The 17,016-nt window shown below is 51.9% G+C and overlaps 1 protein-coding gene across 5 annotated transcripts; it reads right to left on the bottom strand.

Moving 5' to 3' along the window:
• Nucleotides 1-62: 62 nt before the first annotated feature.
• ABCC10 (ATP binding cassette subfamily C member 10) lies at nucleotides 63-16,377 on the bottom strand. 5 transcript variants are annotated; one of them, XM_051614699.1, is made up of 22 exons: nucleotides 16,311-16,377; nucleotides 15,314-15,510; nucleotides 13,164-14,535; nucleotides 12,163-12,390; nucleotides 11,796-11,952; nucleotides 10,951-11,090; nucleotides 10,403-10,482; nucleotides 10,082-10,253; nucleotides 8,995-9,093; nucleotides 8,572-8,761; nucleotides 8,137-8,214; nucleotides 7,554-7,745; nucleotides 6,995-7,130; nucleotides 6,412-6,607; nucleotides 5,367-5,710; nucleotides 5,030-5,199; nucleotides 4,567-4,727; nucleotides 4,210-4,463; nucleotides 3,765-3,910; nucleotides 3,191-3,288; nucleotides 2,884-2,996; nucleotides 63-567 (listed from the first exon to the last, which is right to left on the bottom strand). In XM_051614699.1, exons 2-22 carry the CDS (start codon nucleotides 15,472-15,474, stop codon nucleotides 432-434), a joined length of 4,623 nt encoding a protein of 1,540 aa, XP_051470659.1. In that variant the 5' UTR covers nucleotides 15,475-15,510; nucleotides 16,311-16,377; the 3' UTR covers nucleotides 63-431. The 5 variants fall into 5 exon arrangements, with proteins under 5 accessions (XP_051470659.1, XP_051470657.1, XP_051470658.1 ...); XM_051614697.1 differs by lacking the exon at nucleotides 16,311-16,377 and adding an exon at nucleotides 16,086-16,164; XM_051614698.1 differs by lacking the exon at nucleotides 16,311-16,377 and adding an exon at nucleotides 16,072-16,136.
• Nucleotides 16,378-17,016: the final 639 nt, after the last annotated feature.

Consider the following 17,016-nt stretch of genomic DNA (forward strand, 5'->3'; position numbering starts at 1 on the left):
AAGGAAGTCCGTGGCTGGGGGGAAAAAGGGGGAAAAGGGGACAGAGACCTGAACAGTAGAGCTTCATAAGGATGTTTCTACTTTATTTTAAATTGCACTGCACATGTGAGACTAAGTATGAGAACAGAGTCACTTATTCTTCAGTGAGCAGAAAATTGCTCTGTAATCTCAAAGAGGAGTCTTGGAGGGGAGCAGTATTCCACCAGACAGGCTTGCATGGCCCTGAACACTAGGTCCCATCTTCCCTACTAATGGAAAGGCTGCAATGCCATGCCTCTGTCCTTGAGGACAAACAGTGGCTGTCTGCAGGCAGGAATAACCCTTTCTCTCACCTCAGCAGCTCCTGGCCCTGCAGGGACAGAGCTGCTGAGGTGAGAGGAGAGCCAGGCACAGAGCCAGGAGGGCTGCCTGGACTCATCCCAGGAGGGAGGTCACTGCTGCCCACTGTGCAGGAGGTGCTGGAACAAGGAGCCATCTTTCTTGCTTAGGCGGGTGGGTGAATCCAGCTCTGCCACTCTCCCTTCTTGCATCACCAGCACACGGTCTGAGTCCAAGATGGTGTTCAGCCTGTGAACAGCAAACACCAGGACACATGTTGGTGGATCTGAGGAGAAATCCTGGATACTGCTTCCCCTGCTGTCAAGAGGTGGTCCAAGACATGGCCAAGATCAGGATCTCAGGAGCACTCTGCACTCCAGATCCCCAGAGAGCCTCTATACACTGCTGAAAAGCAGACCAATCTTAGGAGAGCACAGTGATGCCTTCCAGCTGCTAAGCATGGCAGGGCACCAGAAGTGCAGAGGGAAGCTCTGTGGAGGGAGATCTCAGGGCATGCTTGATTCTGGGGTTGCACAAGATGTCTCTATTCACACAGGAGAGTTATTGAGTGGCTTCTGTTTGTCCCTACATTTCCTCACCTCCTGAGGGCACCAGAAATGGACCTGCACATCAGCTGTCATTCCCCAGCATTCTGGCATCTTTGCTTACACTGCCACTAGCAGTGAATTTATAGTTACCAAGCTGCCAACCACAGCACCTGCAGCACATGTATGCACCAGTTCTGCCCAGACTGCTAGCAGGGCAGCAGCCTCTGGCCCTGCAGAGGGAGGACTGGGCAGCAGGAATGCCTTCGCACAGCCATGCAATGTTCAGTGCAAAACTACAGCCCTACAAGGTGCTACAAAGTGCAAGGGAAGGCACTGCACAGGATCTGAGCAGGTAAAAAGTGTTCTGGATTTCAAGACTGTGGTTACACATTCATCCCCCCAAGAGTGTCAGGCTGCAGCACTGGAAGTGATCTGGAGAGGCAAGGGACAAATACTGAGTCACTTCTTCCTGTCCTAGATTTCACCCATCCATTGAATGATTCACCCAAAGCTGAATGGCATGAAAAAAACACATGGATACAAAACAACCCCTTTACCATCTCTCCCTCCTCACTGCTCTCCCCCATCTCCCTTCATCCCAGTGGAAGACAGGCAGGGGCCATCTTCAACCCAGACTTGCTTTGCCTTCTGCCACTCCCTCCTCTGCAGGTTCTCCTCTTTAATTACCCGTCCATCAGAGGTGGCCTCCACCCACCTAACCCAAACACACACTTCAGCCCACAGTGCTCTTGCCTTTCTACTCTATTTATGCATAACATCCCTAGTGTAGGAACCACACTCCCTTCACACCCCTCCTGCCTCCCTATCTGATGTATTTAACCAGAACCACTCAATTCTCTTGCCAGGCCCAGCCCACCCTGCCTGTCATCCATCACTCCCACTCTGTGCAGCAAGATGCCAGCCTCTGCCACCTGCTCATTTGATTTTTATTTTTGTGGTAACCTTTTGCTTTGAAAACACCCTCCATACAACTGCATAACCCTCCTGCAAATTCTCCTCCACTTGGCCAGAGTAAGAGCACCCTGAGAAGAGAGCACTGCCTAATGCTGACCCATTCCTTCTCAGTATCCATGGTATTCATGCTTTGCTCTCCGTCCTCTCCCTGCAACCATCTACTGCCCCTACTCTTACACTAAATCTACCAGCTGTGAGGCAAGCACTGTTGCCCTCTTCTGCCTGGACAGCTTTCCAGCATTGGTACAGACTGGGATCAAAACCTGGGGTTTTGCAAAACAGAACTATCCAGCTTTCTGCCTCTCCCAACGAGGAGCTGGCTGCAGCCCTTCGCTGCCGGCTGTCCTGCAGTGCCCTCTGCTGAGCCACACACACCTGGTCTATCCCGCTGCTCCTTTATGTCGGATAGTTCTCCATTAGTCCTTGCCCTAATTTGACAGAACCACAAGGTCCAATTGCCTCCCCCGGCCTCAGCAGGCAGTGCCCGGGAAGAACCATCTGCCATATGATGCATCCTTCTGCCCTTTGTTGTCCCCCAGTGTCTGGGTACATCGTTTTTCACATTCAGTTGTTTTCAGCACCCAGGGGCTAATCACAGAATCCTAGAATTGTCAAGGTTGGAAAAGACCTTCAAGATCATCAAGTCCAACCATCCGCTCTACAACCTCTAACCACTAAAGCATCTCCTGAAACACCATGTCCACACATTTTTTTTAATACCTTCAGGGTCGGTGCCCCCACCACCTCCCTGGCCAGCCTTTTCCAATGCCTCACCACTCCTTTAGTGAAGAAATTTTTCCTAATATCCAATCGGTACCTCCCCTGGCGTAACTTGACCCCATTTCCTCTTGTCCTATCCCTAGTCATTAGGGAGAAGAGGGCTAATAAAGCAGAAAAGGCAAATAGGCAAGGTCCGGCCTTCTGCACTTGAAAAGCCTCAACACGGAGATCTCCCTGCTCAGCTCAAGGCCTAGGCATGGCAGGCACAGCCAACACTCCCTGTGAGCAGAAGGATGAATACAGAATGCTGCTTCCTCCATACCTGTGAGCAATAGTCAAAACAGTTTTGTCAGCAAAGCGCTGGCGGATGGTCTGCTGCAGCAGCTGGTCTGTCTTCTGATCTACACTGGCTGTAGCCTCATCAATGCAGAGCACCTGCCAGGGACAGAGAGTGAAGGAAGCTTCCAAGCACCACAGAGGAGACTCCAATCCCAGCCCAGGGACAGCTCGAGAAGGTACCACAGGATGTCTGCTCCACTCACACCCCAGACTTGCGAGCACTCTGCTCTGTTGTCCCCACATCTGCAGCTTGTCCTCCCCCTTTGCTCTGATGAAGGCAGGTCACCTACCTTGGCCTGGGTCAGGAGGGCTCTTGCCAGACACACCAGCTGCCTCTGTCCCACAGACAGGTTTCTTCCCCTCTCTCCCAGCTTGCTGTCCAATCCACCTGCAGGGGTCAAGCTCAGAAGTTACCCCAGCAGGCTCTACGCAGGGCCCCAAACAGCTCCCCTAGTCTGGGGTTTTCCCAGTAGTACTCAAAATCCCAATCCTGCTCGGGCCCAGGCCTTGGGAACCAGAGCCTTTATGCTCCGATGCAATGAACATCTGGCACAGAGATGCCATGCTCCCCTAGAACTAGGGACTGGTTTGTCTCTCAGGTTCTGCTCTAACATCCACTGGGGCCTGGTCTCACCAGCAGCTCCCCCAATCCATCACTTGCCAGTCCATTGACACTAAATCTAAGGGAATGCCACTCGGTCCCCCTGACCTGTTCCCACCCTGGTGTTAGTGTGGCTTCACCCAACAAAATTTCCTACTGCATCCACCTGGCCCCTTTTCCTCAGCTCTCTGACTGAGCTGAGTCCTTCTCCCCTCTCCCAGTACCAGACCTTACCTGCTGTTCCTCACTATGCTCACACTCACCCATCTGAGTAACAGCATCCCACAGGTGGCACTGCTCTAGCACCTCCTGGAGCTCAGCATCTGTCCGTATCCCTTGGGGATCCAGGTTCTCTCGGACTGAGCCACTGAACAAAAATGGATCCTGGGGGATGATGGCCAGCCTAGATCTGCAAGTAAATGAGAACTGAACGCTCGTGGGGTGGGTTCTGCAGAAAAGCAAAGGCCGGATTTTGTTTTTTTCTGGGGTGAGGTGTCTTAATCTTAGTGGCACAGAGACATGGGTCACATATTCAGCTTGGTTTCTTCAGCACAGATGTTCAGAAATAACATCATAAGAAGATGCCACAATCACACAAGCTGGTGCCACAACGTAAGTCCTTTCCTTTGGCATCCAACCACTGACAGCTCTCAGCCTTCAGGCCTCCTCAACCCCCTGTTTCCCTCCACTCTGCTCAGCCCTCTGTACCTCAGCTCCTCCAAGCCCACCAGCTGGCTGTCAACACCATCCAGGAGAATTCGGCCTGATTTCAGCTCCAGCATGCGGAAAAGGGCCAAGAAAAGGGTGGATTTTCCAGATCCTGTGCGACCCACAATCCCCACCTTCTCTCCAGGGTAAACAGTGAAGCTCACACCATCAAGAGCATTGGGCAGGCCCACTTGGTAGGACAGGACCACCTGCTGGAACTCCACAAGCCCCTGGCTTGGCCAGTCAGCAGCAACCTAAAAGGGATATCAGGGTGAGACAACCCTGTGATCTCCCCAACAGACAGGTGCAGGGCACAAGAAGATGAGCCAGTCCCTGAAAACATATTTGAGCTTTCACCTGGACCAGTTTATCCTGAGGCTCTGTGGGGATGTCTGTTGTGTATTCCTCTGTCCGCTCCACGCTCACCATCATAGTCTCTGTCACAGTGAAGCTGGAAATGAGGCCTGAGAGCAGGTTTGTGAGAGACAGGGCATATGAGAGCGCCAGGCCCACAAGTCCTGCAAGGACAAAAGCATAAGCAAGAACATTACTGGCAGGTCAGGAGCTGGGATCTTCGTGGCAGGACAAAGAACAAGGGAGAAGTCAGCACTGGAATCTGGGATCCCACTCAAGGATGGGGACAGACAAGAGTAGGGACAGAAGCTGAAGCACTACATTGTGGGTGAGTTGTAGATGGACAGGGATTAGGAGCTCTGGATCCTTACCCAGGTGTAGGGAGAAGTGCAGCTCTGGACTAGGAGAAGAGGAAACCCTGGGCCACAGCCTAGGAGTGGGCATAGAACAATCCCTAGCAGCTTACCTGGATTTCCCAGTTGTTTCTGGTGCTGGATGAGGGCAATTCCTGCAATAGCAGTAACCACAGCAACCCCAATCATCTGCAAGCGGATGTCCAGCCACTGCATCGCTGTGTTGCTGGCAAAGAGGCAGCGCTGGTTCCGCTCCAGGCGCAGTTGATTCTCCAACTCAAACCTGGCAGGCACACAACAGAGGTTTGCACCACTCAGCCTCCATTCCTGCATCCTCCACGCCTCAGACCAGGGGCACTCTTGCCACCCTACAACCAGCCCCTCATCAGATCGGGCCTGGTCTATAAAGCCAAAGCTCTGGCTCTCTGGGTGTTCTTTCTTTCCACTCACCTCTGTGTTGCCCGCATGGCTCTGATGCTGCTCAGTCCTGAGAGGGTCTCTGAGAAGTGAGTGTAAATGGGAGACAGGGTGACACTGCAAAAGCGCTTGAGCTCCCGGGATGTGTGCCGGTAATAGCGCTGGATGGAGAAGTAGAGGGCAGCCAGAGGAAGTAAGACCAGACCAATCCAAGGCAGGCCATAGGTGATTATCACCAGCATGCCCAGAAGCCCGTACATGTCGGCCAGGAAGATATTGAGCATAAATGGCAGGTGGTCATCCACGGTGTACAGGTCTGAGGAGAAGCGGTTCAGGATCCGGCCTGTTGGTGTGGTGTCAAAGAAGGTGATTGTGGCCTGGCAACATGAGAACCAGAAAGTAAGAGCCAGTGAGATCCAGCCACAGAACACTGCCCAGGAAAGCAGCACCACAAGGAGCAGATAAGGACACAAAGGTGTGGCCACCACAGCTCCCTTTCTTTCCTCAGCTGGAGAAGAAATCTCAGAGTCCAAAGCCAGCACCCACTTGCAGCCAAACAACTCATGCTGTTCACATGGCAAAAGGCAAATGGCAGGCAGCTGTCACTCAGAGCCTATACTGGCCCACCAGTAGCCAGTGAGACAACCCTGTAATCCTTGCCTCTAACCCTATCTTCCCACTCTCTAATCCTAGCTCTAGCCTGAGGACCCAGAAAAACCCAAAGCTTAAAGAAAGTTAACTGGCACATGCCAGCATCAGCCCTAAATTTTGCTTAATTACTTCTTCCAGTTTCATCTGAATCTGAGCTGATGATTCTGCAAAAGCTATTTTGATTCAACTGGCCCTCATCTTAGCTATATATATCTAAGCCTAATGAGTGAATAGATGAAGGTGGCAGCCATAAACCACCCTTCCGTGGTGCAGCCCTTTCTGGATATAGTCCTATGGGAAGCTCATCAGCTAACACCAGCAGAAACCCTAATCCACTTCACGAACCCTGACTCCCAACTATGAGAAGAATGTCAAGGCAGAGTGACTCGCAGGAGCCCCAGTCTGCCCTGGACTTTCTCATCATTACCTTTAGAACCCTCTGGAGCAGTCGGTAGTGAATGACAGTGGCAGCACGGATAGTGCCGTAGGCAAAGAGGAAGGCCCGAAGAAGGGTGAAGAGGGAGTTAGCCCCTGCAATGCTCCCATAAACAATCAGGTAGAAATTCACATTGAGTGAACCATTGGAAGGGACTGGGGTGGTGTCCACAGCTTGAATGGGGGAGCTGGAACACAGAAGGAAGATTATGAATCTGCCAGGGTCCTCAGGCCCCACAGACAGGGCATGAGAACCCAGGAGAAAACTCAAGGGGAAAGCAAGATACTTCCACCTCATACTACTGTGAGACACCATCCCTTTGGCGTGCTGGGACATACACATTATTATGCAGCTAGGGGTCTTCCATCAGCCTCAGGCAGAAGCCTTTTTGGCACCTCATCAGGTCAGAGATTTTGATTCTCCTTCCTTGTCAAAGCAGTCACACAGATCCCCTGCAGTGGGGTGCTCAGTTTATCCCTGCTTTTAACAAAGATCTTCACAGAAAATGCCCTTAAGGGCAAAATGGGAGTGTGTTTCCAACTTCCTTTGGTATCTCCTGACCAGATTCACTTACACAAGCCCAAGTGTGAAGAAGAGAAGCAGCTCTGGGGAAGGCGGGGAAGCTGAGCAGACCATCACAGAGGTATTTGCTGTGTGGGATATGCTGGAGATCCAGTGTGACAGCCACCAATCTGAGATATTTCTGGATGCTACACAGAAAGAGAGACTGCATGAAGAGGGATTCAGCCTTCAAATTAGCAAATATGAAACATAAAATCTGGAAGGGAAGCTGCTGGACAACTTTTGGTTTTGTCTCACTGTCCAGTCTAGTACACCCCTGCCTTTATTCTCCAGGCTTAGTACAGCAGGAGCAAGGAAACAGCCCTGAGCTGCAGCAGCGACAGGGCACTGCCAGAGGAGCAGACATGCAACTGCCGCAGCCAACAGATCCTGTTCTCACCTGTGCCCCTTCACAACTGTGCTACTGTAGTTTGGGGATGAGAAAAGGGTCTTCCTGCTGCAAGGAGAGTGCTTAAACCCCTGGCCTCTTTTCTGCTCTGGACTCCACATAACCAGGAAATGAGAGGAGAGAAATTTCTAAAGAGAGATGTGCTGCTGGGCCACTGCCTTACCTTGCATCAGGAGCAGTGAGAAGAGGATGGATAACACCAAGCAGCTGCCCACTGCCTGCCAGTATGCCTTGTAGACCTGAAAAGCCACTGCTCCTTCTTTCTTCTCTTCCTCCTTGTGGATGAGATTATTGTTTTGGGTTGATTCTTCTCTCTCTGTCTCTACAGCCTCTTCTAGGTCCTGTTCATCAGGGGCTGTGAGGATGGATGCAAAAGCAAAGGTCATTGTGACATAAGTTCCTCCTGCAGTTGCTCTTTGCTGTAAACAGACCGAATCTAGGCTATAAGACAGACTTTTCTTCCCTCCTCTCTCCCCTTTCAAGACAGGTGCACCAATCCTGGCAGACCTTCATCCAAAGCTGGACCACAAGTGAAAGAACAGATTCAAATACTGCTCCAGATCAATATGCAACAACATATGGGCCTTCTCTCCCCTCTATGTACATGCTACCCACAGATGAGCACTACCACGAAAGAATGAGGTGGTGGGAACTCTGCTCTAAGACCAGCAGCCATCAGGTACAGGTTCTGATTGCTTAGCTGAGCTGTGCCGCCCCAGCCACCCTTAAGCTCATGAGCTATAGACCTTTATTCTTTCGCCTCTTGTCCGCATCCTTGACCTTGGGGAAGGCTTCCACAAGTGGCAGGATATCAGCTGGTGTGCCTGTGAAGAGGGACAAGCAAATGCTTCAGAGTCTGCAAGGAACAGATGCCAGCTGCTCACTGCTTCTTGCTATGAAATGGCCCCGTTCTGTTTTCTTATTCCTTATTTTCCCTCACAGCACCTGCACTGTCGAAGGCAACCTGCTATGACCTCCTGCCTTAGCAGCTGCCCACCTGTAGGGCTGTTCTGTTTTATCTATGCACCTGCATTCTCCCTTCCATCCCATCTTTGCCCACATGCAGTGTCCTCAAGCTCTTTACCATTGTTAATCCTACTCACTTATGCCCTTCTTTGCTCAGGCCATTCCAAGACTGGCACACTGGCACAAATGAATGCCTGAGAGGACAACCAGTGTACCTGTCTTAACTATCCTGCCATTGTCTATCAACAGCAGGGCATCAGCCTTCTCCAAAAACTCCGTCCTGTGAGTGCAAAGGATCCTGGTCTTGTGTTTGAGAACTCCAAGAATGCATTTCTGCATAAGATGGTTGGCTACGTCTGCATCAACAGCAGCCAGGGGATCATCAAGGAGGTAAAGCTCTTTCTCCTGAGACAGAGACAAAAGACAAGGATACAGCTGCTGGCCCGGTGGGAGCAGGCAGTGCAGTAGACAAAAGCCCAAGTGCCTCTGTGTGGCTCACTGCCAGTACCTTTAGGCAAGCACAATGTGGTTTAAGACGTGCTGCCAGAGTACATTGTACAGCTGGCTGCTTCCAGCTTCTTTACATTTGATTTGACACTGGGCACAACCTGCCACAGCATGTCTGCTTTGCTATTTACCTGGTAAATGGCTCTGGCAAGGGCTATTCGAGCCTTCTGTCCCCCACTGAGTGTCACACCATTTTCACCCACCTCTGTCTGGTCACCTGCTGGTAAAATCTGAAACATTCAAGACAATCCATTTAGAAGGGACAGAAACTACTGGGACCCAAAACCAGAACACTGGGGTCCCTCTCCTACCTCTGACATGAATTCTTTAGGGTGACACCTTACCAAAAACTGAACAATGCAACAGTCTATACACTGACTCTGCAGACAACTGGCAAGCTTGGCATTTATGCAACTAAACTCTCTTACAATCCAAAATAGGGTGGTCACATGTGAACTACCCATTGGGAGCAACTTCTGGTCTGAGCTAACTCTGAAATTGCAACCAGGAATTTTCTGGGGGAGTAAGAGTTGTGCATGTACCAAAATCATGCCAGGGCCCATCCAAACAGTTCAGCAGTAAAAACTAGAGTTTCAGTTGCTGGAGACAGTTTTCTCTTGATTTGGTAGCATAGGCATAGTCTAGTATTTCTCTAATATCTTTCCTTTACAGAGTATTCATAGCTCCTGCCAAAGCAAACAGGAGCTCCCAGTGCTTGGCACTTCAGAAACTCAGGCACCCAGTTATAAACTGGGAGAAGGCTGGCTTCCTACCATATACAACAGCCAGGTTTACTGGCTAATATAGCCATAAGCCTCAAACCTAGAATATGTGTATTACTGATGGGAGCACCACTGACTCAGCCCTTCAAGATCCCAGGGAAGTTCCTCCTGATCCAAAAAAGCATCAGCTGCTGAAAGGTTCTGCCTGAAAAACCTGGCAATCGTAAGCTCTGCAAGAACATCTTCTTTTGTGACAATCAAAAGCCTTTGGGTCAGCAGCAGAAGAAACCATCCAAAGTACTACTAGAGTGACTTCAAACCTTAAAGAACTGTGGGGCAAGGAATTCTGGGATTGGTAATCAGAATAATGCTTGTGATTGGGACATCGGAAGAGCAGTCTATAGCCTGAATGAATGAGAACTCCTTCCAGTGAGGCTCAGGATGGATGCAAAGCTGCCCAAGAAGGCCCAGTCACGTTTACAGTTTAGGCACTCACATTCAGGTCCTCAGAGAGGGCACAGGCCTCCACCACTTCCTTGTACAACCTGGCATCATATTCCCGCCCAAAAAGGATGTTCTCACGGACAGTGGTAAACTGTATCCAAGGCTCCTGTGTGGCCAGACCAAATCCTTGCTCCAGGTCATAAACATACACTCGTCCACCTTGTCTGCAAGCACACCAGAAGTGGATGGAAAGGGCAACAAGGAGAACTGTTGGCAGATCAAAATGGCCTATATATAGGAACAGCCCTGGATATAATCCCTGCCTGCTGTGGCATGGAAGGACCAGGCAGGGAGAAGCCTTCAGAATACTTACTTAATAAGCTCTCCAGTGATGGCTGCAAGCAGAGAGCTTTTGCCAGAGCCGACCTTCCCAACAACCCCCAGGAGCATCCCCTGCAAAAGGAAATGAAAAGGGGTAACCTGATGCTATAGGCAGCTTGTCTAGACTTCTTGAGCCACACAGCCTGTAAGAAAGTTGACTGCTATCATAAACTAGGACTATCTCACAGGTTCAGCAGCAGAGATGGGTTGGGTTGTTAGATAAATTAGACTCCTGATATGGCAGGACACAGGTCTGTGACGAGTGTTAACTCTGGAGGCTCAGCTGTGTTCCCCACCCCGTCTGCTCCTGCAGTAGTAGTGGAAAGCAGAGGAAGCTGGTTCATCTCCTGTCTGTAAGCCATGCCTGGATCTCCTCCAGCACTCTCCAGCTCTGAGAGATGTGACATGTGTCCTGTGTCTCTTGATCAAGACAATATTTTGATGCATGGCTCATCAGACCAGGAAAACATGCCACATCTGCTCCGTTATTTGGCTTCGCTAGTGCCATTCTTCTCTGTTACCTCCTGCATCCTTGCTCACCTTTCTGACTGACAGATTCTCAATGTACAGTGGCAGGGTGCCTGCAGATAAGGGTTGCCTGGTGCTTTCCTTCTCAACTGGTGCCCATGAGAAGGCTGCACATTGCATCTCCATGGCAGTAGCAGTACCTGAAGGGCTATCTGCAAGAGAAAAGCAGCACAGCATTGCACTATGAGAAGACCAGAAAATGAAAGGCACCTGGTATCACAAATACTATCAGCTTTGTTCCCAAATGGATGAGACCAGAGCAGGGCACAGCCACAATGCTCTTGGCCCAATCAAAGAATGAGACACTTGCCTACTGTCTTGCTCTTAATCCTCCCTTCCTCCAGCACTCCTGTCTCCAGCTCCCACCAGAAACACATGGTGACCTGCTGGCTGTCACAGAGACACTATATAAGAATAACCTGGTTCTACTATTGCTGAAGGCGAAAGAACGGTAGGGAGCTGACAGCAGGCAAGAAAGGAGAGAAAGAAAGCCCTGATGGCTCAGGAGAGGGGGACCCACTCAAGCCTTTCTGCCAGGCAAAGCCAAAGTTTTTCATGGCTTCATGAAGCATGAGAGGAACTTTGGACAGAGGAGGGAGCAGCTTATTCTAAAGGGAAACTAACAGCAGGGCTCTGTGGTGACAATCAAGGGCCTACAGTTGGTAAAGAGGAATGTTACAGCCTTGTCTTCCATTTTCCACAGGAATGAAGTGCTTTCCCTCTGCCTCTGACAACTGAATGTCTTTAATCATGGGATGACAGCCAGCTACCTTCCAGTAATGCCCCTGGGTCTCATGCCTCAGCTCTCTGCTGCCACTGCAGCTGGTCCCAAGCCCAGCAGCCTCCTTCCCCATTACCTAGGGTATAATAAGCTTCCAGGTCCTGGTCCACGAGTTCAAGGAAATGCTGGATTCGATCCAGGGAAACTTTGGCTTCCAAGGTCCCATTCAACACCCATGGGAAGTTGTTGAGGGGAAGAATGAGCATCCCTACAAGGGCCAGTGTTGTGAACACCTGCATAGGTAAGGAAACAGCCATGAATTGGAGACAATAAATCCCCTGCATCTTGTAGCCTACGAACAGCTTCGCCAGTGAGAGCCTGAAGAACTGTGGAGAGACATAGGCTGCATTCACTTCCCACAGAAGATACCTCAGGATTGCAGTCATACTGCAGATTGTCTTCTGCACAAGACAAGGTTGGAGCTCTCCCTGCTACCTACTCACCTTTGTAGCAGTGAGCTGGTGACCCAAAAGGACATAGGTGATGAAGATAGCAATGGAGACAACAACAGGTAATGCTGCCCACAGATACACACATGCAGCATCCAAGTACTTGATGGCTTGCAACTTCTGCAGCTCTTTAGCCCGGCAGGCATTTATCCTGGTGCTGAAGTGCTTCTCCCAGGTGTAAAACTTGATCACACGAATGCCACATAGGAACTCTGTCATTAGCTGCAGACAAAGAGAAAAAGCACATAGAGCAACCAGTGGCAGCCTAATATCCTAAATGCCAGCTAAGCATCTGGGCTGGGGCCAGGTTTGCAGTTGCCTCCTGCTAAGTGTCAGGCTAGAGAGACCAGGAACCATTTATTGCTAACAAAGACACAAACTCAAGGGGCAGCTACTGGGAACTGTGCTCTTAATCATTCCACCAGCTTCCTCAGCCACCTGTGCTGTGTACAGCTCAGGAAAAGGCAAAATACTACACTACTTCCGAACTGAAGGAATTGCAACTCAGGTAAAGGGATATGTGGAATTACTAGCTCCAGCCTGGATGCCATGTACTTCAGCCTGACAGCACTTTGAGATAACAACACCTGATTCTCAGGCCCAGTGCTGCCATGACACAGAGCCTGGCTGGCTCATGCCCAGTGGCTCAGGTGTCCCTGCAGCATGCTGTCCTCTCATTCCTGCTCTCAAGTCAGCATGTGCAGAGCAAGCCATGCCTGCCTGTGCATGACATGAAAGAAAGCTATCAAGAGAGTTTACTCAGCAAATCAGTCTTAAAATAGTTGGAGAAAGTCCACTATATTCCATATAACTAGATGGACTTTATGTTGGGAAAATAAATATTTTTAAAGCTCTCAACAGTTCCGACACGTAGTTGACTCTCATTTCATGCTTCCAAAGCGTGATGGAAATGGTGGCCAAAAAGCCAATGTTCTAAGCCCAAACAGGGAGAAAATACAGCAAAAAAACTCAGAGAGCCATCAGCTGCCCCTCACCTTGACCCGTGTGTCCTTGTGTTTCAGCATATCCTTGTTGTTCACCATGATGCGATCAGATATGACCTTGTTGATGGGCACAAGCAGCAGTGCCAGGGCCAAGACTCCCAGGAAGGCGATTCCCACTTGCTGGTACAGGAGGTAGAGGGCAATGGCAAACTGGACAGGCAGGCTCCACACCTCGTGGAAGCTGAGGCAGAAGTTGACCAACCTACCGGTGTCTGTGCTCATGAAGTTGACAATTTCCCCCATGGTGAAGCGGGCAAGGCTTGTGCTGCCAACATGCAGAGCCTTGCGGTAGATGGCAGAGATGACGGCAGCCCGAACCATCAGCATCACCTTGTTCAACTGGTAGCTGAACTGGTTCCGCAAGAGAGCACCCAGGAAGGAGCCAGCAAAGAGCCCAAGGGCATAGAGCACCCCATGGGTCAGGGGCTCCTGCCGTGACTCCATGAAGTTCACCAGGAGGTTAAGAAGCAGAGGACCTGAGAAACCCAGAAGGTTGCCAGCCAGCTTGAGAAGTCCAAGGGAGTAGAAACGAAGCCCAAAGGCTGCATGAAGGACAGAGAAGAGTTGCACAGGCTCCTGGGCACGCTGCAAGCTGCCTGGGCCATCGCTACTCCCATTGCCTCCAGCAATGATTGGGCTAGTAAGAGACACCGTGTCCTCCTCCTCTCTTTGGTGCAGAGCTGCCTTACTCTGCCAGCAGGAGTAGAAGCGATCACAGACCCTGGCAGCCTGGAGCTGGCGAGGAAGCACACAGACATCCTCTGGCTGGTTCAGCTTCCACTGATAGCCACGTTTCATAAGAGGGTTCATCCAAAGATAAAAGAAGCGTGAGAGCCAGCTCTCACCATCTTCTGCCACTCCCTGCTGATCAGGCACTGAGATCTCTGGCTCTGAGACGAGTTGGTCTTCTTGCCAGGAGCGATTGATGGAGAGGAAGTCTTGCCTGCCAGTGGTGGGTAAGAGGTAGCCGATTGCATACACAAGCAGAGAGGCCAGCTGCAGACAGAGAATGGCAAACCTAGAGGAGGCAGAAGGATGAGCAGGAGACCAAGCTGTCCTGCTTTGGCAGTACCACACCACCGTGATGATGAGGGAAGGTAGCGGTAAGAGAGTGAGAAGAGCCAGGGCTGCAGGGCCCTTGGTAGAGCTGTGAAAGGACCTGAAGAGCATAAGAAGAGCCAGGCCATGTGTCAGCCATGTCAAGGTGGCAGTGCCATTGGCCAGCACTTCCAGGTACACAGGGCCCAGCTCCTGCTGAGAAATGGCGGCTGGGATGGTGTCAGCAAGGAATAGGCCAGCAAGTGTGAAGGAGGCAGCGATTCTACATCCCCAGCCTGGCCTGCAAGGCACCCCAGAGCCAGATCTAGAGGAGGAAAGAGCAGAAAAAAAAATTACAGTTGAAATTCCATCCCTTTTCAGTCAGTATTCTCTGTTCTTCCTCCTCATCTTGTCCTGCACTGGACTCTTTCAAGCAGTTCCCTGTCCTTCTTTAACTGAGGGGCCCAGAACGGGACACAATACTCCAGATGTGGCCTCACCAAGGCAGAATAGAGGGGGAGGAGAACCTCCCTTGACCTACTAACCACACCCTTTCTAATACACCCCAGGATACCATTGGCCTTCTTGGCCACAAGGGCACATTGCTGGCTCATGGTCATCCTCCTGTCTACCAGGACCCCCAGGTCCCTTTCTCCTACACTGCTCTCCAGCAGGTCAGCCCCCAACCTGTACTGGTACACGGAGTTGTTCTTCCCTAGATGCAAGACTCTACACTTGCCCTTGTTGAATTTGTTTCTCCCCGCCCAACTGTCCAGCGTGTCCAGGTCTTGCTGAATGGCAGCACAGCCTTCTGGTGTGTCAGCCACTCCTCCCAGTTTAGTGTCATCAGCAAACTTGCTGAGGGCACACTCTGTTCCCTCATCCAGGTCGTTGATAAAAATATTGAACAGTACTGGTCCCAGAACCGACCCCTGAGGGACTCCACTAGTCACAGACGTCCAACTAGATTCTGTCCCACTGTAATATTGTGTCCTTCTCCAATTACACACTTAGCACATTGCAGGGAGACCTGATTTCCAGCCTTACCACCCCACCTTCAGTCCTGCATAACAATGAAGAACTAGACAAGTTAGTGATCATACCTTGGAGTACCAAGGAAGCAGGCACTGACCACTCCAAGGATCACATGAGGAATCACATTTAGTGTCAGCTGATTAAAGCAATGGCCAATGCTGCCATGAACCCACACAGGGAGGGGATCTTCTGGGCTGGTTCCACACAACCTAGCCAGGACGTTCTCCATCCTTTGCTGGGAATTCAATGCGAGATAAAGGAGCTCCTAGAAAAAGAAAAGAAAAAGCAGATTGAGATACAAAATGAAAGGTACAGCCACGGCCCAAGAAAGACTGTGGTAAGAAGTGAATGTCGGGCTAAAATAAACTTCCTGGGTCACAGAGTCCAGCCCTGCTATTGCACACCTGCTATCGCGCACCTGCTATCAAATAATTGGCTTCACAAAATGATCAAGCTCCAGTTTAAAGCAAATTACGTTGTTTGTCCCCCTAAGCCACCCTGGGACCTCAACACTCTGGGAATGCGAAGGTTTCTGGTTATTTCCAGGCCGATTTTTTCCCATGGCCAGTTTATCCTTTGAAGCTAGCATCAGGAAGCATTCGCCTTTAATTGACCCCTCTGAAAAACGTTTTGAGCTGCTTAAATCCGGCAGTTACACTTCCGTCTTCGAAACCGCTCTCGCAGGGGTATGCCTGAGGACAGCGCCATGTCACTCGGCACCTTAAACACCCTCCGGATGGCAGGGGGGATCCCGGTGTCCCCCCAGGAGACCAGGCGGCACTTCCAGGCCGCACGGGGCAGGGGAACCCGTCCACTCCTGCCCCACCTGCTCAAACACACCCGGCGAGGCCTCGGCCTGGCAGCGATTTCTGTTCGCGCCGCCGCAGCCCGCCGCGCTGGGGAGCCCGGCCCGGGAACCGCCTCCCAGGACTCGGGGGCCGGCGGCGCCGCCGGCACGTCCCCCCAGGGCTGCAGCGGGACCCCCCAGGACCCCCGGCCGCGCCCACCGGGTGACAGCGGCGGTGCCGCCCCGCCCGGCCCCCTCCCCGCCCCGCCCCGCCCTACCTCGCTCGCCCCCTCCGGGTTCGCCGCGGAGGGCGCGGGGCCGCCCCGTGCGCCCCCTGCGGGGCAGGAGGAGCCGCTGCAGCCCGGGCGGGCGGGCAGGAGGCGCGGCGAGGGGCCGAGGCAAAGCAGCGCCCGGCGGGAGCAGAGCTCGGGTCACATCGGGCGGCCCGGACCGCGGAGGCCGCTCGGAGGGAGGCCCGCAGGCTGCGCGGGAGGCAGGGCCCAGGGGCCCCGCGCCTGGGAGGAGCGCTCCTCGCTTCCCGCCCAGCCCCCGCCCGGCCGCCTTCCCAGCGAGTGCCCCCCGGAGCCAGGGCAGTCCGGGATTCGGGCACAAGCACCCGGCCGAGATGATGAGGAGCGAAACAGCTGGATGGATGCAGCTCGTCCGGACTTTTATTCTCTGGTTAAAGTAAAAATCAGCCCCTGGTCATGAACGAATGGGATTTCCCGCAAAATTCCTCCAGTGCTTTCCTGGTGATCTTCCTTCTCCCTCCCCTCCGGCTCCCCGCGGTGTCTGGCAACCCAGGCACGTTTTTATACCCACACGCACCAGATGCACGTTACAGGCTGGCAGTGTGACCGTGTCATCCGGCACAGGAAGAGATGCACACCAGAAGTGTGTAGGAATAATCTTAACGCTTGTCCACAGCATGACCACACACCTGAGCAGCACCCCCGCTCCGCTCTCACTACAGGAGCAGGTTGC

Source organism: Apus apus, chromosome 3 (assembly GCF_020740795.1).
Source record: "Apus apus isolate bApuApu2 chromosome 3, bApuApu2.pri.cur, whole genome shotgun sequence".
Classification (NCBI taxonomy): domain Eukaryota; kingdom Metazoa; phylum Chordata; class Aves; order Apodiformes; family Apodidae; genus Apus; species Apus apus.

Excerpts from the sequence above, each read along its gene's own strand:
- ABCC10 (XM_051614699.1), bottom strand. The coding sequence starts at position 15,474 with ATGGAGAACGTCCTGGCTAGGTTGTGTGGAACCAGCCCAGAAGATCCC. Across the intron at positions 14,536-15,313 it reads TGCTTCCTTGGTACTCCAAG|ATCTGGCTCTGGGGTGCCTT; the intron begins GTATGATCACTA and ends TTCCTCCTCTAG. Across the intron at positions 568-2,883 it reads GTTTTGACTATTGCTCACAG|GCTGAACACCATCTTGGACT; the intron begins GTATGGAGGAAG and ends TGCTGTTCACAG.